The 23,924-nt window shown below is 44.4% G+C and overlaps 1 protein-coding gene and 1 long non-coding RNA gene across 3 annotated transcripts in view; one reads left to right on the top strand and one right to left on the bottom strand.

Annotated features, from left to right (window-relative positions):
* ADTRP (androgen dependent TFPI regulating protein) overlaps positions 1–12,623 on the top strand; it is a 33,258-nt gene extending 20,635 nt beyond the window's left edge. Inside the window, exons 4-6 of the mRNA XM_056332416.1 lie at positions 485–600; positions 5,366–5,517; positions 11,739–12,623. Coding sequence (XP_056188391.1) covers positions 485–600; positions 5,366–5,517; positions 11,739–11,782 — 312 coding nt within the window. The 3' untranslated portion in view covers positions 11,783–12,623. The remainder of the gene's footprint in view (positions 1–484; positions 601–5,365; positions 5,518–11,738) is intronic.
* The window catches only part of LOC130146360 (uncharacterized), a 28,229-nt gene extending 12,685 nt beyond the window's left edge, over positions 1–15,544 (bottom strand). Inside the window, exons 1-3 of one of the 2 annotated variants that reach the window (XR_008820873.1) lie at positions 13,915–15,544; positions 10,938–11,008; positions 7,834–9,335 (exon numbers count right to left, since the gene is read on the bottom strand). This is a non-coding gene — a long non-coding RNA (uncharacterized LOC130146360). The remainder of the gene's footprint in view (positions 1–7,833; positions 9,336–10,937; positions 11,009–13,914) is intronic. The other variant, XR_008820874.1, reaches the window with a different exon arrangement.
* Between the last annotated feature and the right edge of the window lie 8,380 nt (positions 15,545–23,924).

Genomic DNA, 23,924 nt, shown 5'->3' with positions numbered 1-23,924 from the left:
TCAGTTTACAGAGAGAAGTACAACATGCCGCAATTGCACTGGAGTAAATAATAAATGACAATATAATACAATACAGTAACGACTTGAAGAGAACATGAAGGCAGTTCAGCAATTGCTTAATGAGTTCAAGGAGGAGGCTTCCGACATCCTCAAGCACACATAACAATAGACGTCGATATCTTTTGTACTCTAATGGGAATTACCAAAAAATTTATTGCATTATAAAATGTAAAAGGAAAGCTCACCTATTATAAAGTGATGCAGATCATTCTACAGGCAGACCTCATTAGAGTACTTCTTAGAGCATACTAACAACAAAATGTCGGTGCTTGTTACTGAGGGGTACTTCTTCACTATAAAAAAAATGAAGTCTGCACATCTGTATACGATTACACTCAGGGGCAGGTTCTTGGGCTTCATGATCAGCAATGTCCGAAGGCCAGGCACTGTGACAGGTCAGTGACGGACTCTCTTTTCTCCTCAGCACACGGCTGTATTGCCATTTGCTGTCCTGGAAATCTTTGCCACACCGCACCGTTACCCAGCAAAGAAGAAGGGATTGATCCTATTAGGATTTGTCACTTTTCTGTATATCAGTTGGTAAGAATTACGTATTTTAAAACGTTTTCAAGTGATCTGCTTTGCAAACCAAAGCCAAATGCTATACTTCAATCTAAGTCCCCTCCCAGGCACACGGGAGACAGCAGTCTGTTCTGTGGAGAAGTCATTTAAACTTCAGCTGAGACCCAGGAAAACTATTTCCAGACGTAGGCAGAGCAGGTTTCTTCAAACACAATACAGGTCCTGAGCCCATACATAGTATCTCTTGCTCTTTCTAAGGCCTCTTCTAGGAAAACAACTAAATTGCCATAAACTTTGGGTTACTTTGAGTTATTTCTACTGGGCTGGAGTTTTTATTTCTACCAGTACCATCAGATTTACCTCTGCTCACTGTCTTGCTCACTGCAAAAACACAAAACCCCAAAGGTCTGGGGGTCACAGGAGCAGAAGAGGAGTAAAACACAGTTTGGTATTTGGCAGGGACACATGGCTGGGTTTAGAAACTTGAGATAGAAAATGATACTCAGAGCCAGGTGCAAAGTGACGGGTAGCAAGGAGGCATCTGCCCCACTACCACCTCCCACTCCACCAGTGGACACCGCCTACATTTCCAGCAATGTACCGCAGTTGATCTCCAACCTGTTGGAGGGCGATCCTGACAGGATAAATGGTATCTAATCAGCTCCCCACCGCCAGCCCACAGCCGTCCACCCACCTCCTGTGTGCATCATGCACCCCTGGAGCTGGGTTTGCATCCGTTCCTGATCATTGCACCGAGGCTGCGGGGCCGGGGTCTGGAGGCACTGCCTGCTCCATCTAACTATGGGCAGCTGCCAACACTTCAGACCCCTCTCAGCATGCCTTATGTTGAGACTCTGCTCAAGAACAGGTCCATATAGTTTCAGGGTATGCTGTGATACCACTTTTCAGAGCTCAGGAAACACATGGCCCCTGGGGATGGTGGGGGTGAGATACAGGACAACTGGCCAGCAGGGAGGTGGCTTGTCCTCATGCAAAGATTTCTCAGAAGTGGCTGGGATGATAAGAGAAACCATCCTTCCCATTCCTACCCACCACTTCTCACTCTCAGCTAGAGACTACCTTCAGCACACCAAATGAAAGTCTGGGATAGAAAATAAACTGCTCAGACAAAACACTTCTGTGACTTGAATCCCATCAGAGCGGCTGTGGGAGCGATGGACTTCACTGCTACCTTACGTAACCAAGTTAGGAGCCATTTATCCTAATCCAGCCCAGAGCCTAATAGGATTACAACCACGGCTTCCTAAATTCCTTTTCTATGTTCTGGTTCACCCAGTTGCTTAATGCCAGCTTTGTTTTGCTCGTCTTCAGACAGCATTTGGGTTTTACAGTCTTTGAGACCAGACAGCTCTCCAGGCAGCTGTTGCAGTCGTGTGTGCCATGCTTTCCCCTAAAGCCCCTATCGGCTCAGCAATTTCACCCCACAGGAGACACAGCTCATGCCAGGACCTGAATCCTCATCAAAGGATGAGGATCAACACAAGCATCAACACATTTGAGTCTTCCCAGTATCTTCTCTGATTGACGTTGCATGGTGCTGCGGGGGTCCTGAGTGGAAGGCAGTCCCTTAGAGTGCTTGTTCCCCGTGTCCCAGGGCCCTAATAACTGGATAGAAGACATCAGGATTTCAATACTGTTGCTTTCTCTCCTCCTGAGGCAGCAAGGAACCTCCTGGCTGCTTTCTTTTTGCCTCCTTGTCTTGGTTCCTTGCAGCCACAGATAACAGCTTTCAACTAACAGAACACTTTTTTAGCCTGTGCAAGTTAAAAACCACCACATTTTACTGTTGCTGCTGCAGCCTGGTGATTTAATAGCCTGACTGGGGCACCTCATGTTTCACAAGCAACAGAGTCCTTCCTAAAAGCCTTGAACTGTCACCGTCATCGCTGCGCTTCCCCAGAGTTGGTGGCCGGGGAAATGGCTGGTCCCTGCAAGGCAGTAGAGAAATGGAGTGGCCGGTGACACCCTGCGCCAGGTACCTGCCTCTAGCGGGGCTTCACTATAGCTCTGTTCAAAAAGGAAAGGCAGCTTCGGTTGCAGAACACCAGGGCTAAGGGAACCATCAGGCATGTTACTTAATTCTTGCAAGGATGGATCTTGCATCTCCTGGTTGTGCTAAGTAGTGCCTTACTCCTGGAGTCATCAGACTGAAAACAGTGAAGAATACATAAATTTTAGAACTGGCATTTTAAATCTTAAAAAGGAAGTAACAATAGATTGTTCTTGCCCACTTCAGTGGTGATAGATTGATTTAAAATACATCTTAATCTTCACAATTTTGCATGCGTTTTCGGAGAAAAGGTCAAACTACCTTTGCAAGGCAATATAAATCATTATAGATTGCACTCTGTATATAAAACTAAAAGACATAAAAATCCAAACCAAATTAAATCTAGAGACTGATGGCTTTCTTGTAGTATGTCCATTTTCCACCTCAGTTAGGAATCAAAATATTTTTCCTCTACTGCATGCTCATTTTCAGTTCACCACCTTTTAATTTTGAATTAACCACTGTCTCAGAGAGCTATTATGTGGCCTACATTCTTTTCTCCTTTCTGAATCTTCCCATCTAATAATTCCCTAGATATACTTTTTTTCCCTTCCGTAAACACAGTGGTCCCATTAATGTTAACGGACAGAGTAAGTCTCGCAGTTTCATCCAGTTGTACTATGACAGCACATCACCTCTCCCTGGTATCTATATGCTGTCCTATATCTTATAGCCATTTGGCAACCTTGGTTATACCCAGGGCTGTTATCTCAATCTATCTTCCCCATAATTCTGGCCATTGTCTGCTTCTGACTCACTCCCTGATATCCAAGGTAAAATCTTGGTAAAAAATGAAATTTGGTAAAATGAACTCTTCAGAACAAAAAACAACTAGAACCAAAACCTGACAAGCATTCTGTGCTTCAGGAACCTGGCAGTATGACCCAAGATAAAAAAACCTGGTAACACACAGCTACTACCAAGTCAGAAAGCTGAAAGTGCTTTAGCGCTCCTGCATAGTCATTTGTTTAGGTTTGAAAATACAAGTCGGAGCACCTCATGTGAGGCGTGCCAGCTGGCCAAATTGCATCCAGATCATCTAGTTCCTCATTGCATGAAATAAAGGCGGTTGTCACTCTCTGTTTTACTGGTTGAGACGCATTAAGCAAATAGTTGCCCTGTGCAGTGAAGAACACATGCTCACATTTACATGGGCTCCAGTTAACACACAGTCTTCAGTATTTCTGCTCAGCCTCTCTGTGGCCTTTTGTGCAGGCTTTTTTTTTTTTTGTTTTTAATTACTTAGCTGTTTCACCGCCCTGTTTGTTTGATGAAAGAACCTTAAATCATGAAAATGAGTCTCTACACTTAACGTTTCCATGCTCATCCCAGACAGCTCCAGTACCACCCCTCTCCATTTCTCCACTCTACCCCTTAGGTGGGTATTAGTAAATCTCTCTTTACAGGCAAGGTAAAAACCCATCATTTTTTATGCCCTACCTCTTCCTTCTCTAACTAGAGAAAGGAGAAATCATCGTTTCAGACTTTTTTGGGTTTTTTTCTTAGCGCACCCTCATTCCTCAGTTTCATGACACAGTTTCAGGCTGGTGGGGCAGCCTGTTTGTCACTTCTCTTTGAGGCGTGACACTCTGTGAGGTGGCAGGCTGGGTGCCATCAGAGAGAGTCTGCATTCCCGTGTTAGCACTGGTGGTGGAAATTATGGCATACTCCTCAGATGAGGGGTTTTTAATCGAGAATTAAACCTTTTAGGACTCTCTGGACCCAAAGGTACTTTTTAGGGAAGTGTTGCCCATCGTTAGATTGGCACATCCTCTTAACGATCACTGGAGACCTGTCTTATTTTTTATGTTCTTTACATATTCAATAGAAATGCATATAATTTTATCCAGAACAATGTATTTTTCCCTACATTTAATATATAAAGGCCTTTTTTATATTCTGAAGTCTAGGCATTTGCTACTAACTGTTCTTATGAGCCGTAAACAATGAAAATAGTATCAGCGAACTGGCAGCCACTACAACATGGTTTTTGAAAGAAGAAAAAGGCAGAAAGAGAGGGCCTAAGTAAAATAAAAGAAACCCTATAAAGCAGGCAAATTCTTCCTTTCCCTTCTTTTTCCAAGCAGTGCTTTGCAAATGGTTCTGGCACAAAGGAGCAAAAGAGCTACCTCTGTTTCCCACCTACCTGCCCTCCTCTCCCCCTCCTCTTAGACTAAGAGAAAATGTGCTGGAGAATTCCCCTTGCCCTCTTGCCTCCTGAAAACTTTCCACTCTGCTCCCCAAAACAGCAGTCAACAGCAGCACGACAGGATAGAGACAGTGAGAAGCAGCACTTTGTCTCCACAGACCCTCAAGATGTGGATAGGGGCTGAAAAGCTGTTGTAACCAAAGAGTAAACACACATGTGAGAGCTTATTTGACTAAGCTTCACTTAGAGTAGCCAAGTGCACATCCCTATTTCTGAGAATTTTGCTATTTTACTGTTATTTTACCGCTGTTAATAGCCAATGCAACCAGGATAACAGCAGAACTTTGTGTGTATTTCAACCTGCACTGAAACCCATCTAATTTAGCAGCGGCTCAAGTGTGCTTCACAGCAAATAGCCCAAATGCTGAGATGTATCAACAGCTGAGTTAATTTTCTCTGTATCGAGATTGTTTTGATAACTTGGCCCTTCAGGAGTTAGAAATCATGAAGTGGTTCTTCTAACTGAATGGTCCTAACCAAAGGTCATTTCTCTTCTTGCCTAGGGTCCTGTGGATTTATTCTGTAACGGGAGAGTGGGTATATCCTCTCTTTGCTTTGTTCAGCCCAGCCGGCCTAGCAGCATTTTTCGCTGGTAGCTTTGCCGTCATCGTCTCTTTCTACAACTTTGGGGAGTTCCTCAACCGTATGATATGGGGTCAGTCCAAGCTTTGTTTTTCACTTCTATCCATATGAAAAAAAAAAATTATCTAAAATGAATTCCTGTGATTGCCTAGGCAGGGGGGGAGAGGAAGGGGGCACTTGTACACTGCAGGGTGCCATCTGGGTGTCTGGTAGAGATTGCCGGGTCCTAACCAATTACTAGCACACACAGAACAACTGGAGCAGGAATCCCAACCCTACCGGATAACAGGCTGGGCCAGGTTTCTTCAATGTAGCTCAAGAAGCACCACTTACCAGCATTATCACTGGATTTTGAATTCCTCCTCAAACAAAAGTCCAGAGAAGCCAAATCTCCCTGGCTAACACTCTTACACCAGCATCATGTGGTGTTTGTCAGACTAAGGAATGGCACTGTTTACTAACAATTTATGGGAAGGCATTAGTATATCCAAGTGAAAGCATTGCAGCAGCTCCATGAGTAAAACAACACTTCAGAAAGTTTTACAAACTGTTGAGAACATCTCCCTTCTACTTTGGTAGTGGTTTAAACAGTAGTGATTTAAAGAAAATGAAAGACAGCTTCCTTGGACAAATGGGCAGTTAGGAAAAAAAAAACCTAGTTTAAGATGACACATTCAACAGGTAGAAGAAAGAACTGATGAAGCAGCTTTGGGAGTTTGGCATAGGATATTATGATGATGATTGATGATGATTATTATTATTTTCTCTTCTGGTTTCCTCTCTCCTTTTTCATTCAAGATTAAGTTTTTGAGGATGAAAGTGTTTCTGTCAGGAAAACGTGTGTATTTTATTTAGGACAAATGTGTGAACATTTGCAATTTCTTAAACTAGCTTTCTGATGAAAGAAAAAACACTGCAAAAACACCTCTGAAAATAAATAAGACAACCTCCCTCTGTTCTCAGGGAACATTTGATGCCTGATCCATTTTGTGAAGTCTCACATGCCTGTCAAGCCAAAGTAGAGTGTCTGTAGCTTGTCTCTCACCATCCGTACTCAGCTACCTAAAAGCAGCAGATTGACTTTCAAATGTGCTGAATAACCAACTTCACCACTTGATACCTTTGCAAATAAGATGCTTGCTCTACATGTCCATGTTTGGAAATTTTGGCTGAATTCTATTCTGGCATAAACACGATGCGAGATGAGGATTGCTGGTAAATGAAAACAGAGCTGCAGCCTTTCTGCACTAGCTCTGGTGTAAGAGGCATCATACAAATAGTAACTATATACTAATCAAAGACCACATCAGCACTACAAGACAGTGTAGGTCTTTCTATGAGGTCCAATATCTGATACATCTAGGTATCAGATTTTTTCATCACCGAGTACGTATGAGTAATTCCAGGCCGACAGTATGCCTGATGGATAAGTTGGAGATAATCAGAATTAAAAAAATTTGATTCCCAAGGTGTTAATTGATCAGATAAAAGGTTGTGCCGAACAGAGATCAAAGTAACTGCATAAATTAGACTAATTTTGAACAGTTGAGTAAATATACTTGCTTAAGAGATGTTCATTTAAGAGATTTCTAAAGAAACTGGGACAAGCACTCAACTTTCTTTTCTGTGTGCACAAAAAGGCTGAAAAGCACTCCCAGTTGTGATAGCATGAACGTAACCTCAGAGAATACATATAAACATGGCATACGTGATATCCTCCATTGATATCTGGTGTGCTCTTGCAAGCCACAGAGGCCTCCTGTGTGTGGTGGGTCTGCCTCTCCATACGTACTTGATATTTTTCAAAGGAGCCACAAAATCGTGGCCATAATGATTACATGGTATTTTCATCCACGTGCAGGACACACCCCCTGAGCTACAGTTCCCCATGTTTGTGCACACTCTTGCTACTTCACATGCATCCTCAGCTCTTTGCCCCCAGGACAGGCAGTATTCCCTGGATTTGCTGCACACTGATAGAAGAAGCTGCAAGCTGCACCCCAGTAGCTGGTAACTGCGATATCTCAGGCTGCATTTTGGTTATACAGGGGATTTGGCAGCAATAACTTCTCAATAAGGTCCTGTCTACCACCCCTTACTCCTTCCCACTCCACCACACGCCTGTTTCCTGCAAGTAGGAGCTGTTCTCAACCTGGATCTTTTTCCCGATCCATTTCCCAGCTGTGTCCACCCAAGATAAGGGTAGGACTTCTTTAAGCTGGTACTGATAACAAGGTCCCAATAAGCACTGAAACACAGCCAGAGGGAAGCTATTCCAAATTACAGTGTGCCAGAATCTTAATATGTTCCTGACTGAGACAAATCTCTGGCTCAGCATTGCCAGAGTAAAAAGAGCTGCAAACTGAAGGAAGATGCAATTCCAACATACCTTTCTTCTCACAGCAAAAAATGGCTCCACGTACTTTTTTTCATCCTACCCTTTGCTGTCTCACCTTCCCATCACAATAAGGGAGATGACGCAGTTAAAATAACCCTGCAGAAAAAAAAAAAAGAAAAAAAAAAAGGAAAAAAAAAAAAGGGAAAAAAAAAGGGAAAAGGCACAGACAAACAAAACAATCCTTGGTGGTAGAGGACGGACCTCAGTCCCCTGAAGGCACAGTTTGAGTTCCAGAGTAATGCAACTGTCCGCTGGGTTCCTCTAGGCACATCTGGAAACACCTTCTCCAATAACATCTGTAGCCACCAAGCAATCGGACCTGATGCTGGTGGCATCTGCCAAGGCGGAGCGCCCTGCCTGGGCTGCTGCCACCAGGCTTCTCCCCGAAGGCAAAGGCTCTGGGGCAACTTCTTTTTCTTTCTTTCTTTCCCACTTCAAGGAAGAAAGCTGGCTGAATTCGTGCCCAGATAAGTTGTGTTTATTCGAAGGTGCAAGGAATGATTAACAAATAGCTCCACATGAGTGGTAAGCCTGGTTTCCTTCTGAGCTTACATGCTGTGGCCAGCTGCAGGCTGCAAATGAAGCTTGTCCCACAGCATACCATGCTTCATATGGGCTCTTTTCCATGTTCCTTTAGTTTCAGGCCACTATCACTTTTCCTAAAACCAGCTAAATAAATACTCTACTTTTTTTCACCCTTAAAGGTATACTCAGTTTCAACTGATTCCAAAGTCTATGGATGGCAGCTTTCAGCTTCAAGCAAGTCATTTTTAAAGCTCTGTCCTGCGCTTGACCAAAATGATGCAGTATCATTTCTGAGAGCTGGAAAATCCAGGCTGTCAAATAATATAACCTTGTTATTCCTTTTCAGAACAACTGAAAGATGCCAGACCCTAAATTTGTTTTATTATTTATAGACAAACTGTTTCATACAGTATTGGAGGTTTTAAAAATGTATTCTCTCTCATGTGCCTCTCCCTCCCCTTGCACAGTTGGATTGATGGTAACTAAGGCAACCCAGCTGCACAGCCTGAGAGGCACAGAAAATAGTACCAGTAATGACCTTTTTTTTGTTTTAAATCCCAGAGTTTCTAGAGTACTAGACAATGTTGAGCAATACAGAAACTCCAAAGAGGATAATTTGAAACAATGGGCTGATTCTTTTGCTGCCATAAATTTACCTCAGCCAAGAATTTGGCTGCAGGGTCCGAGTACCAAAGATGAACCATGCAATAGCTTCTCCTGTTGCCAATGGGTAGAAAATATAATGCAGGCAACTGATCATGTCACTTTGGCCAGTCAAACCGGAATCCTCAAAAATGAAGCAAAGCAGTTTTCCCTCGGGTTTTGCTCCTGGTGAGACAACCAGATTCTCGGGAGAAATTTGAATCAAAGTTCTTCACAACAGGCAGAGTAAGATTTCAGGCAAGGGCTCTTCTCTAGCACCAGCATTTGAAGATGGAGCAGATTCATTTGTCTTCCATCTAGGGCACCTGAAAAAAAAACCAAAAACCAAAAACAAAAACCCCAAAACATTCATCAGCTTCTTCATTTCAATACTTTGAGATGCAAGTGGATAGCAGCTACAGCTAGCAACAGCCACCCGCTCCACCAGTGATTTAAATGCCTGTTGGGGGACACTGGCAAACAACTTGTGAGATTTTACAGCCACAAGGCCTCTGCCAAGTCCAGAGAAATGCTCATCCCCAGGTAGTGGGGCTGTCCTTCGGGAGAGATACAGGGCAGAAGGCAGCAGCTCCGACAGCCCCACGCCTAGATGCTCGCTGCCCTCCAGAAAGGAAACCTTTGTCCAGCAGCTGGCTGAGGAACATCAGGCAGGGCAAAGCCAGGATTAGATACTCTAAAGCAAGGGATGAGGCAGTACAACAAGCCTAAGAGCCATCGCTCTCAGGAAAAAGAAGAGACATGGTGGAATAACTTCCTCATGCCAAGTGCGTGGATGAATGTGTTCCTCCAGATCTTCTATGAGTTCTTGAGTGTCCTTGCAAAGACACTGGTGAAACATAGTCACCTAAGGCTGAGCTGAAGTTAGATAGCAATCTTTAATGTATTTTTCATTTTCTTTTCAGAGTACTTTTGCTTTCAATGTGTCTTCCAGAAACATATAACATGATTGTTTTCCCTGGATTTTATTGCTGTACTTCCGTGCTTGTGAAACCAAGCTCACTTAATCCCCCGTAGTCACCTATTGGGAAACCCAGCCTATGTGACAGCGCACGAACCTGCGCAATACAAAGCAATACTATAAAACAATTGAATCCTTGATGCTCTCATTCTTCTAGGCAGCTGCTGAGATTTCAGAACCTCAGCTGGCAAATAAAGGGATACAAAGGGCAACTGTGTGGGGTATGAAGCCATTCTACCACGGCACTGGTACAGGCTTATGAACAGCAGGTTTTATATGAAAGTTAAAAAGGTCACGTTCTGCAGGTAGTTATCAGTCCAGACACAGGTTCCACCCTTCAATATTACAGTATCCAGGAGGGATTTTTAAACTGAGCCTCCTTTCCAGAAGATACTTTCTTTTGTTCTATCATGCTTTTAAAAACTAAGAATAAGAGTCCAGGGTATATTTATTTTTTCCAGTGAACAAATAATGTTTATACCTACAATATCACTACATTGTCAGTGATAAATGGAGCTGAAATTTAAGCGGATTTACAGCCCTGAGTTTGCAAACTAAATACAAATACTTACTTTTGTCTCATCCGTTCATCCTAGTCGTGCCACAAACCTGTGATGGTGTATTTATATCCTTCATATTTGTCACTCCCCCAACTGCAGTTTACCCCTCGGGTAGAGGAGTCTAACTATTTAAAGGAAACCTGCACCATCTGTCACACGCCCTACTCTTGCTGACAAGTTTATCTGATGATCCACTGGAGGCAGACCGGATCGGAAGCTCTGGCAACCCAGGGCTTACGATTTCATCACTGGAGGCCAGACATTAACAGGTGCTTGCTAATATGCTGTTCCCTGGCCTAATAGGCTAGTCTTTTTTTTTTTTTTTTTTTCCATTTTTTTTGTTCTCCCCCATCTTTGAAATATCTATTTGGTCGGTACAAAATACTTACAGGATCATTTGGGAAGGAAGAAATGGCAGGATTTTGTTCCACGTCAGGTCAATTGCCAAATGCTACACAGGCTGGAGATAAATAAAATATAGCAATTAGTGTTTCGGAGCCTCTGAGGTCTATGGACAAGGAAAGCACCTCTAAAAGAAGGTTCCCTGCAAGTAAATGATCATCAACAGGGAAGAAAAGAGGCTGAGACAGTGCATTAGATAAGGTACCCAAATATATTTGGTTATTGCCACACTTGGTGCCCCATGGCAGCATATCTGGTCTCCAGCTGGTGCTTCAGGAAGCTGCGGGTCTTCAGCAGGTCCTGTGCTGTCCTGGCCAGCCGTGTGGGGATGCTCCAGAGATCTCAGCTGCACGGATCAATTATCTGCTTGCTGCCTTTCCAGACAGGCTTTATTTTTAAAGCTTTTCACATATTCTTACACCAAGCTAAGTTTCTTTATTGACAGGTACTTTTCTCACTAGCAAAGCACCATTATTCTCAGTGTATACAGCCCGTGGTAGATTTCAAACCATTCCTCAGGAGTCAAGTAATCCCTTACTCACTGGGGATACCCCAGGCTCATTTGACTCCTGCAGCACTTCGGCACTAGCAGCTAGTCCAAGCCACACATTCATAGCTTACTCCCACTCCCAGACGGGTTTGGTTCCCCAGGGATGTTGGGAGGCGGGAGCCAGGTTCACGTCCTCCTCCTAACAGAATGCTTGACCTGCAAGAGGACTTCTCTATTGTGCCTTTTTTTTTTTTTTTTTTCTGCTCCTGACAATCTCTTCTCCTCTGCCTCTATACAGGAGATTCAATAGTAATACTGGACTACAGGCGGAAAGGCAAGTGAATCCTCCTCTTCAAGCCAAACAATCTCTCCATGAATGCTGAAGCCATGAAGTAGAGGAAAATAAATGCAGCTGTGATAAATCCTTTCTCCAATGCATTGCAGCTTCTGGTGAAGCCATTATGTCATCAGACATATGGAAAACTGGTGGAAAATATGAAATGTTTGCCTCTTACATGATAACTCTGCAACTGCTATGAATAAGAAAACTGTGTTCATCTGTTTACACAGATTTCTCATCTCTTGCACAATGTACGTGAGGATGTGTCCATGGTTAAAACTCGTCACTGGTAAATGAACTCCCTCATGAGCTTGGCACCACTCTGTAAAAGACCTGTGAATGCAAGCCAGCTCTTGTTTGGATTGCCCTTCATCAAGTCTGGAAAAAATTAAGAGGAGGGATAATTCTAACAGTGCTGTGACTTCCAAGCTAGCTAGATAACAAATTGGGCTAATAAGGACTGTAATTAGGAATGTCTGCTCAGAAAGTTCACCATGAAGCCAAGTTCTTCTAACGAGAAACTTTCTGGAATATTAATATGCATAATAGCTCCCCTCCATTTTAACAGGAAATCTGAATGCAACACTTTCTTCCGTTTTCTTGGTTTCAGTTAATCTTGCAGCAAACGTAACCTCATTATACTGACTGTATGATTGCTTCGACAGAAAGCATGTTAATTTAAAGCACTGTTTAACATAAAGCTGCCTGCCATATAATTACACTCCATTCACGTTTACTAATCTTCCTCAATATAGTTGATTTCTGTTATTAGCCTCAACATTTTGTTAAGATCTAAAACACTGGAGATCTGCTTTGCAAACTGCAATAAACAGGCAAAACTGACAGTAGTCTAAGTGTTCCTTAATGGTCAATGTGAAAAAGAAAGATCTCTGTTATTAGCCTCGCTTTTAAAAGACGATTTGAAACTAGTTGCAGTACTTAAATGTCTAACTCCATCTCCATTGCTAAACCCCCTAGCTTAGAGCTACTGTGTATGCAGTTCACCAGGGTGTTATTTTAATCTTTCAAATGCTGCTGGAGCTTAGTAAAAACGAAACACATTGTAAGCTGCCTGTGAGCAATAAAAAGATAATGTGTATACATAAGGTTGTTCTTCTCACATGTTAAGCACCTGATAAAATTCCAGTCTGGGAAGTTAACATACTAGGCTAGACTGTAAACTAAGCTAACTCAATGAAAGACACGCACGCATTCAATAATTCCCAGCTTATCTAGATAACTCGCTCCAGCTAACTTTGCAAGGGGAATGTAAGCAATTACACACACACACATCCCTCCCTCCTTTTCTGTTGAAGCTAAAGGAGAACATGGAAAGAAGTCAGCTGAAAGATGCTGGTCAAAGGAAATGTGTCTGAGAGACAGACAGAAGAAAAGCCATGAAGGTAATTAGGGAAGAGGGAAAAGTTCAGAAGACTCTCTGTACAGGTTTTTTGGTTTTTCTCTCTCTCGCTCAAATTATTTGATTTTGTAGCAATAGTCCAGTGCAAACAGTTTTAATGTCAGCAACTCAGAACAAAGCCTGGCCTCTGACATGGAGGGTTATAGTTCTTTCCATGTCCAACCAGAGGAGCTGAATGCCAGACCACATCCTCAGCTCCTGCTCGTGCCGGGACTGCCTCTGGGATCTGGCATGGTGACTGTGCTGCTGCACCACAGGGGTTTGAGGAGAATCATGGTGGGGTTGTTTCTTTCTTTGAAAAGGGTTCAGAGGAGGCACTGCTCTCTGCTGTGTCCTGCATGGGGAGGCGAGATCCCAGTCATGTGCTTTGGGAAAGCAATTAGGAATGCCTGTCCCTGAAAGACAAGTGTTGGGATCTTGGGTTTGTTTTGCTCCTTTCCCTGAAGCACACGGAGCCCTGTAAGGAAGAAAGCATGCATCGTTGTTCACAAAACATTTTCCCTGGGATTTCAAAAAGGCTTTACTGAAATACTCCAAGTAAGGATCTGGCTTTTACGACATTTACACTAGATTTCTCTTTCCAGTCTGTTTCTCTCTCTCATTCTATTTTGAGTTAAGTATGCAAAGTCAGTCAGAACTGTTTATTTATAGCTGTAGATTTTCATGGCTGTATAAATTAGATGTTATTACTGAATGAGATGCCCGCCCACTCACCCAGTGCAGCTGTACAGGAATCCTTTCCTGCTGCTTGATGGTACGCAGCCTCAGTCGGGAGGAAAACGACATGCTCCCGGTCAGATGAAGGGACCGCTGCTTAAACCCTTGGGCGAAAAAACCAGCAATTAATTTTTTCCACAGTACAATGTGCAGTATGACAACCACAATTACTTAATACTATTTAGACCTACCACTTCTGGTTGGCAGAGAGAGAAAATGAAGGTTTATATTCACCAGAGTAAAACCCCCGCAAACTAGAACCTAGCCCTGCACTTTTCTTTTTACAGGATTAAACATTTTTTTCTTTGGAGGGAGTTAGGGGGACAGGGACAGTCAGGGGAAGTAAAATTGGTTGTTATTTGAGACAGAGCACCACCAGAAAGTAAGGACCCATCCCATAAACACACAGAAAGCTATTTCCAGCAGAAACGGCTGGAAAGCATTATCCACCATGCTTAGGAACTTTCATTTTAGCTCACACCTTTGTAACAGTTTAGTCCCACAAAAAGCATAGGCAAGTGCTAATTTATTCCCTCCCCAATTTCCCACACAAATTTCTTGGTTTGGGTCTCTGCCAGAGCTTCAGGGTCACAATCTGACCTCAATAACGTAATTTAAGATTGTTCCAAGCCTTCAATGGAACTACTGGAGATCTACTTTGATGGATATGGGTCCAGGATCTGGCATGCAGAAAATATGCATTTACATTCTACCAAAGTGTCTAAAATAGTTGCCCAGGGATGCTGATATTCAATTTGAGACCTTGTATTCACTTGGCAGAGCACATAATTAAATATTTTGTGCCACAAAATTAACCAGAGTCTCAGGGGTATTGGTAAAAGGACGCTTGGAATCAACCATGAAAGCCAAACTAAGACCCATTTCCCAGGCAAGTTACCAGTAAGTACTGGAAAAAAATCATTGCATTCATATATGGGTTCATAATAATTTTTGTTAGCATTTAACCTTACTGATTATCTGTTTACCTCAGAGGAAGAGGTTATTGGCTGTGTGGATTTGTATGAATAAACCCAGTATCAAGTTCTGCTCTTGAACTCAAGCTACTGCTTACAGCTAAGAACTGTTTGTGATCAAATTAACCATTTGGAAAAAACAGCAGGTAAACCCCAAACACAATTACAATAGGCCAGACCTTGTAACAAGTGGTTGAAAGCTCCAAAGTGAATTTTTTGCCTTTTTAAAGTCTCCAGGGGACCTGCCCTGCAAGGAGTTCAGCAATTCTGAAGGGCAAAGCAAATACCTAAGGTGTTTGATGTCAATATGCTTTAATTTAACTTCCAGACATCGGTGTTTAAAAACATAGTTTTGAGTAAAACCTCTAGGATATGGCCCAATAATAGTTCTGAGCCATAAGATTTAATAACAACACATGGTGTTTCAAATGTCACCTTCTCTCAAATGCTCTCAAAACATTTAAGCAAACCTTCATGTTCCTTTCACCTCGAGAGGGTGATTTCCCTCACTACCCAAAGAGCAGCACACCTATAAGAAAATAACACTTTTTTCTACACCCGAGACAAACAGAACTACCTCCTCCGAGGATGCAGGGTGATCTGGTTTCACTGTCAGGAAGGACTACGTTCCTCAAGGAGGAAGGATAGAAATCTCCATATACCAACACACACCTGTAATTCATTTAGAGATGTTCATTAAGGTTTGTGGTGTGGAACTGCCTAGCGATGATGCCATTGCCAGCTGGCAGGTAAAAGCCACAATTCGTCACTTAGTCTACTAGAAGTTTGTGTGCTACAACACACCATGACTTCTGTCTGGGTTTGGAAACACCAGTTTTTCCTTCTGCTGCTTTTCTTCCACATCGGGATCAAAAGCTCTGGTAGCAGCATCCCCTGGCTCTGACACAGCACTCTCACCCAGGGGGCCTGTCTGTGGGGAGTTCAGGCTTCCAGCTTACAAGCTCTGTGCTCCAGGGGTGACCATCCCCAGGCTCGGAGGTGACTGTCCCCAGGCTTTGAGGTGACCTTTCCCTCACAGGCTCAGAGTGACCAACCTCAGGCTCAGAGTGGCCATCCCCAGGCTCGGAGGTGACCATTCATTCACAGGCTCAGTGACCATCCCCAGCCTCAGAGGTGACCATCCCCACGCTTGGAGGTGACCATTCCCTCTAAGGCTTGGAGATGACCAACCCCAGGCTCAGAGGTGACCTCCCCAGGCTTGGAGATGACCATCCCCAGGCTCAGAGGTGACTATCCCTGAGCTCGGCACGACCATCAGAGGTGATGGTTCCCTCGCAGGCTGAGGTGACTGTCCTCAGGCTCGGAGCTGACCGCTCCTGTGGCGGCTGCAGCCTCCCTGCCTGGCTGTTGGAGCTCTCACCCAAGACCCCTGCAGGAACTCTGGGCTCTTCTCATCTAGGCCCACCATCACCCCTCCCTGCCTCGGGACCTGCCGCCACCACGGGCACAGCCCCAGCGCCGGAGCCAGGCAGGGACGGAGGACGCCTGTGCCCGGGCGGCAGGGCCGGTGTTTTGGCCGTTGCTGCCGCCAGGCCGCGGGCAGCGGGCCCGTTCCGGAGGCCTCTGCCTCCCACCGGCGGCACAGATGCCTTCAGAGCGGGGCGATCGCTGCCGCCGGGCTCCCACGACTCAACACGGGGGGCAAAACGCTCCCCCGGCCCCGCGCTCCTTCCGCGGCGTCTCCACAGGCCGCGGCGGGGGGGGCGGGGCCGCGGCTCCCGAGGCGCCACAGCGCCACCTGGCGGGGCCCGCGGGCGCCCCCGCCGCTGAGCCCCCGCGACAAGCGACAAGGGGGAGCGCGAGTTGCTTCCCCCCCCCCCCCGCAACTCCAAGTTGTTGCAAGCTGTGGGAAACGCTGCAGCTGTGGGTTATTTTAACGTCACCGGTGACGTTCAGGGGGTGCCACAAGGGCACGAGCGGTGTTAATTAATATTGCGGGACCCGCCACCGACGCAGCAGGCTGGCCTGGCTGGCACGAGGTGGGGGGGCTTTGGCCATTGCCCACACGCATCTGCGAGCCCATGCCGAAAGGGGAGCCCCCACTCTGCCCCCCGACCCCCCCACAGCCCACCAGCGCTGCTACAGCCCCAGCCACAGGCAGAATAAAGAGCAAATTGGTTATTCTGCTCAGCACATCCAACAGCTGTGTGCACGAGCAAAGAAAGAAAAGTTCATAGACCACGTTCTTTCCACCCACGGTCTGAGCTTTGGGGGCGCTTTGCCTTCTTTTATTATTATTATTCTTTAAACCACATGTTGCCAAATGGCTTTGCCCTTGAGTCACTCATGCCTTGAAATGGGCCACCACCTTTTGAGGAACAACCCCTAGGCTCTAACCCATGCAAGGCACCTTCCTCTTGCCAGCTGCCAAACAACAGCCGTTGTTCCTGCAGCATCCTCGCCAAAAACCATCCTCGCCAAAAATCATCCTTGATGAAAACCATCTTCACCAAAAACCATCCTCGATGAAAACCATCCTCGCCGAAAACCATCCTTGCCAAAAACCATCCTCGCCAAAAACCATTCTGTGTGCCACGGCCCTCCTACTGCTGCCTTTGCAAAAGTACTTACAAGCTCCAGAGGTGATTTTATGGATGGTGTGCTGCACAAATAAACTCAAAAAGAGCAGGGTAACTTGAAAAAGTGGGTAGAAATGTTGGAGGTGGGTGGAGTAGGAATAAGAAAGTGGTAGGGAACAGAAACACCACCACCCCCATTATAGGGAAAAGTTTATATCAAAAGATAGTGTTTAACTTAAGCAGCTGTTTTTATGCTGTTGCATAAATGAAAACAAAACACAAATATTTGACTACTCTGTCCACGTGCTTGTATCACTAAAACTTGCATATTATTCTTGAGCAGGGTGGTTGCACGATGCACCTTACATGACGCTTTCATACAGCTCTGATTTTAGAAAGAAAATGAGTTGCAAAGAGGGAAAAAGTTACGGAAATAGTCATCTTTTATTCCCCCCACCACTCCTTTCTTCAATTTTTACTACAACTATGCCAGTGTTGGTTCTCAAGGCACAAACATCAGTTTGAATGAGTATTTGTGAGGGAACATAAAATGGCCACCCCTCCTGGTTGGGGAAAAACGTTATTTGAAGATGAAATAGCTGCAAATCATAGGGATCGCAGGCACACAGCAAAATTTGCACAGCCTGCGGCTTATGGGTGGTCGGTACTGAATTTAAAACTTTGCAGAAAAACATAATAAAAAAAAAAGAATAAAGAAAAAAGGGAGTTATTTCAAAGTGCCTCCTTAATAACTGAATTTATTTCCTACATATCGTTCAAAAAATAGCAGTGAAGGATCAGCTTAGCTTTTCTGCCATCAATAGTCCAGGCCACAGCAGAGGCATCTTAGATAAAACATGGAACTTTGTATTGTGGTTGACTGTGTTGTACATTTCCTCATATAAAATAAAGATTGCTTGTTTCTATCAGTAATATATTTATCTTATTGATGAAGAAAGCCCTGAAAGAAAGGACAAATCCACATGCATGCTGTGCATGGTATGAAAGTTTGACTTTCGAGTTCTCCTTTACATTTCTGCTTCTAGTCATCAGTCTACTTAGTCATCCCAAGTCCCAGTTCTAGACTGACACAAATTTAGAGCTCAACTTTGACCCGGAGTCCTGAATTATAGGTGTAGAAAAAAACATAGCAGGCCAAGAAAAGTCACCTCAGCTATTTCAGATGAAAGCTAATTTTAAAAAGCCATTTTTTTTATAGTCCAGTCTAAAATTCTGGCATATACTGAAGCCAATATTTCCACGTAATGCTATCCAATTACAACATATTTAATAACCACAGCATTTTTATTGCTAACAAAACGTTGCAAATGACTGCTCTAATGGGCCTCTGTTTAGCCATTACCGGCTATTTGATAAACGATCTGCAGTGTTAGAAGGTCACAGAATAATAGACAAACACTGGGGTGGGGTGGGGGAGAAAGAAAAAATCAAACCCCAAGGGGCCAGCAAGCCCAGGCTGTGGGAGAGCCTCAGTTACGCTTGTTTTCCATATGACCATCCCTTAAAAGGGAGAAAAACATGAGCAACGTAAAGCAGTCTATAGGCAAAGCCTGCATCCCCCAAGCTCTGTCCCTGGTGGCACATCTATATACTCATCGTACAAGCATGTTCCACGGAACAGACAGCTGTAGTAACTTCCTCCTGGGGGGAGCCAGCATCTATACGTCTAGAGAAACCAGCAGGTGGGTCCACGTCTGACCACCCGAGTCCACCCGGTGCAAGCTGCTTCCAGAGTGGAGGGAAAAGACACGACCTGGAGGAAATGGTGCAGGAGGTCACTCTGTTGTCATCGGCTGGGGAAAAACCCCCAAACAAAACAGTCACAATGGAAACGGGGTTGATCTGGTCAATAGGCGGACAGAAAAAATGCATTTCCTTTTAGGAGTTTCTGGTTTGTTTTGCTTAATTGCTGGGGGCTGGAGTTCCCCAATTATCAGAGCACTCACAAAGCACTCCTACATTTTCTGTCTGAGCGTGTCAGTGCACTCTCCTATTCCCCAATGAGAAAGACATTTTTAACAAATTGATAAGCTGGAATTTTCCCATACAGTTGCTATCAGGCGGTCGGAGCGCTGCATGGCATGTTAGAAATGAAAAAATGTGCTTATGCTCTTGTCTAACTTGGACTAACCCTCCAGTTCCTCCTCCCGCCTCATCTCAGGGCCAGAACCAGACAGGGAAACATCTCCCAGGCTACAGCACTTGCCAGATTCTGCCTCGTGCCCTGGGTTGGGTCCATTTGCACATCTACCTTAACAGATGGGGAGTTTCAACAAAACAGAAAAAAACAGTAGCTGAAGGAATGAAAAATACGCCGTCACATCAAACATTAGCAACAGGCTCGCAAAGCCCACCACCCCCTTTATTTCTGTGTTGCCTCACACACTCCGAGGAGCCATCAGTCCAGCGTGATTGCCCTCAGACAGACTGAAAATAGCTGAGACCTGGGTTTGTAAGGGAAAGCACGCTCACGGGGGTGGTGTGGGAGGGTTTTCCTGCGGGAGATAAGCAAGGAGCACAGGGGAACGTACCGCTTGCTAATATACATGCCATGGAACACCTAGAACTCCCAAAGTGCTGAAGAGGAGGTTTAGCTTTGGGCAAGCGGTACAGTCATAGAATAATTTCGTAATTAACGGAGGAGTTCCTGCGTTTTAGTCTACTTGTGGTGAGCTTTCGGTCCTCCACGGTGTCGGGAGCAGCCAGGGATCAGGCAGCAGCGGGTGGCACCTCCGGCAACAAGTCAACAACGTGCTGCTCCAGGTGGCCGGCATGGGCCAGCTCAAGGACCCCTCTTCCTGCCATTGTTATTCCTGAAGCCCTGGAATTTCATCCAGATGGATTTGACCCCTCGCTAAACAGCCGGTGCATACCACCCTGATGAGGGTATTCCTGTGTGAGGAGAGGATGGGCTGGGGGGTGGAGGATGTCTCACTCCATCCCTGCCCAGGTGACAGGACATCCCTGGCTGGGATGGGGAGAGGATCTGTGCACCTTGGGTGCACTCCACCTGCAGCGACTGCTAAAGGGGAGAGAATATAATGCAAAGGATGCAGTTCTTCACCCAGCTTGCGTTTGCTTGTGGAAGAAATTCAGTAAGTGCCATTTATGCCCCATGCTTTAGGAAAAGTCTGTTACTATTTCAACTTTTCAAGTCTGAAGTACATTGCCCTTTCCTACAGTGCAGCTATCAGTCTGCCACAATGCCTTGCCACGCTTGCATATAGTTTTTATTTCTGCACATACCTTATAACATTTTTTTTTTAATTTCTGCACATACCTTATAACAACTTTGCACAGCATTCCCCTGCACAAGCACTGGCCTTGGTTTCTGCCTGGGAGAAATACTCGCTTTGCAGGACAGCTGATTATTCTTTGTGGGTTTTTTCAAGTATTTTCTGTCCATAGGATGATGTTCATAACAGTTTACTGCCACTTAGCCTCTGACATCTCAGATGATGCTCCAGTTCCACACTACAAGAATACATCCGAGTGGTCTTTGCCTTGTGATTTGATGGATATAGCCACGCCAAGGATGACTTCTGGTTTTATGTTTTTCTGAGCCTCACACTCCTAAAAAGCTTTGTCCTGTTCTCAAACCTCTCCATCTGTGTTTTTCCCCTCATATTTGTACCAGAGTATGCCCTGCTAAAATTGTCTTCACGCTACTAGACCTCAAAACGTATGACAACATTTTATATAACACAGAATGATCACCAGTTGGTAGCACAATCTGCTTCCAGCTGCCCCACTTTGCCCTTCACCATTCTATTCCTCCAGCCTTTCTACAGGAGAAACTTCACAACTTATTCCATGACAAGGCTGCTGATGTCCAAGGACAGGTCACTGCCACCACTTCAACCTTGGTCACCCAATTTATCCCTCAGCCCATTCATGAAAGCATTTCTAAAAGCCAAATATTGAAGAAAGCACCTAAATTTGAATCCAAGTTTTGCCTTCGTAACTGGTTCTCAATTTATACTCAGGGCATCCCCTTATCCCCTGGAGGGGTTGGAAAGATCGGGACCACCTCAAACTTTCCTGTCTTAAACAGACTGAGTTAACAGGAAGGCTTCTTACCTCTTTTTTCTCCCCTTTCCTCCTCCTCCATCCTAGACTTGACTCCCTAGCAGATGCCCATCACCCACCCTCTACAAAACGCCATATTCCCTCTCAAAGTTTCCCTCCTCCTTCCTCTCAGGACCTCCCAGAAGCACCATTCCTCTTCATTCTCCTGTTCCAAACTTCTGCTCCGAGGCAGACATGGAAACTTTATCAAACATTATTAACCCTAGATAACAAAGAGTTAGTTATTCAGGAAAAGGTCCATAGTTTGTTAAATATTAATAGAGGTTTTGGCATCCCAGGGCCACGGCTTCTGTGCAGCTTTAAGCAAGAGGGAAAGTCAGAGAATAATAATCAGAAATTCTATTTCAGCAGATTGACTTCCCTCCTAAGGGGATGTTAAACAATCTTTTGTTTGAACAAATCTCCAGGTACTTTGGGTAGGAACTTCAGCTGGGTGTCAGCATAGCTCTGTCTGAAGTTAGTGGGATCACGTCAATTTAAGACTGGAGTTGCCAGCCTCGCATAACGTAACTCTGTATTATGGCTCTTTCATCTAAGAAAATCTAAATATCCCCAAAATACTAATTAAGCCTAAAAATAGGACAAATATTTTAATACCATATGTAAAAGCAGGGAAACTGAGTCTTGAGAAGACAAGACCCCGGTAATCCATGATATCTGCTGCTTCTGGATGGGTACACATGAAAATGCCTCAGGATAGGATTTTCAGTACAGTTTGGCACAACAGAAGTCAGGGGAAATGGTTGCCTGACAGTACTTCTGATGTCCAGGTCGTAGAGGTCTCATACTGGATTACCCTCAAACAGAAAAAGCACATAAACCAAAAGCTACTTTTAAAACACATGAAGCTAGAAGGCCCAGTCAGAACGCTCCAAACATCGGAAGAGGATCTGGATCTTCTGCCTCCTGGCACAAGACCCTCATTTCATTCCCTTTGTCTTTTACTGGGCTTTGGATCAATACATGCAAGAAATGTTTCCACTGGGCTTTAACTTTGGCCATCCACTCAACCATGTGCTCCCGTACAGTCGCGTGCTATCATTATGGTTTTAATTAGTAAAGGTTACACCGGCTGCATCTATTGTTTCAGTAAAGTTTGGGCCACAAAGTTCACATGGTCACACTGAGCCGAAAACAGTGGTTATCAAGTAATCAAGCTAAGCACATTTGTTGCAATTACAGCTCCCTATTTGTTTTATTCACACTCACCTTCCTCCCCTGCCTTCCCTTCCCCCGAGCCCCACCGCCAGCTTACCAGCCTGCAGCGGGACTGTTGCTTTGTTGTGAGCAGTGACCCTGCATCATGTAGACAGCTGAATTAAGTCCTATCGCTGTACCGATCTAAAGTGACATTTTGACAGGGGCGACACGGGTGTACCTTGGCAACGAGGCTGCGGTAAACGATGTTACAGCAAAGAGACACCATTTAAACGGACAAAGCACATTGTTTGTAGCTGTGCCGCATTGAGTTCAACCTCAAGCCAGGCTGCTCTTAGCCGGAGGATTCAAATGCCAGAACTGACTGAGAGTTCTTCCTGTGCCAAAACAATAACGATAGATAAAAAGGGATTTGGACATTCTTCCCCTTTCACTTCATCCCGACTCTAAAGAAACAAACAGCTTGATCATACAGGCATGCAATCAGGTATTTTGAAATAAAAGTGCACACAGAAGACTGAAATTGTAGAACAAATTCTGTTCTCAGTTGCACTGGCAATGGTCACATGTAAACTACATCAACATTTTGGCCCCTGCAACTTAGCAGAACTTCTACTGGTAAAAAAGGTTATGTCTGATAACCTACATAAAGTGATTATTACCTGATACATTGCTCCATATGGCTGTTTTCTTATTTACATTTCACCCATCTTGGACTGTGCCATTGAGCAAGTCCATTTTACTTCTAGATTCAGCATGTCAAGTTTTGGTTCTTAGGAATTAGCATGAGGTACTAATGCTCAGATCACTGCAATGAATGCTGATATTCAAGCTTTTCAATAGGTTAGTTTAAAATGGCTTATTAATTGATTGAATTCAATACCTGGAAACTTAGATGGGTAGTCTTACCTATTTAAGCCTTGCCTGGTTCCATTTATTTATGCCTTTTAGAGGTTCAGCTTACTCATAAGTGTAGTTTGCCACTCCACTCTGCTTTTCACGGTCTTTAACCCACGACATTAAGAGTACTTCAGCCAAGGTTCTTTTTGTTTGTATTCTGCCCCAATAACCCATTAAGTCCTATGCTTTTCTCAGAAGCAAAATGAAGATCAGAATCTCTTTCTCTGTCTTTTATGCTCTATTTATGAAAAATCAGTTTTTCTCATAATTAAATGACACTAGAACTGTGGAGCCTAAACCAAGCTGCCACCATGATTCACAGAAA

This window comes from Falco biarmicus, chromosome 3, assembly GCF_023638135.1.
Source record: "Falco biarmicus isolate bFalBia1 chromosome 3, bFalBia1.pri, whole genome shotgun sequence".
NCBI classification, from domain to species: domain Eukaryota; kingdom Metazoa; phylum Chordata; class Aves; order Falconiformes; family Falconidae; genus Falco; species Falco biarmicus.
The sequence above is the reverse complement of the archived record's forward strand: the minus strand, read 5'-3'. Positions and strand labels throughout refer to the sequence as shown.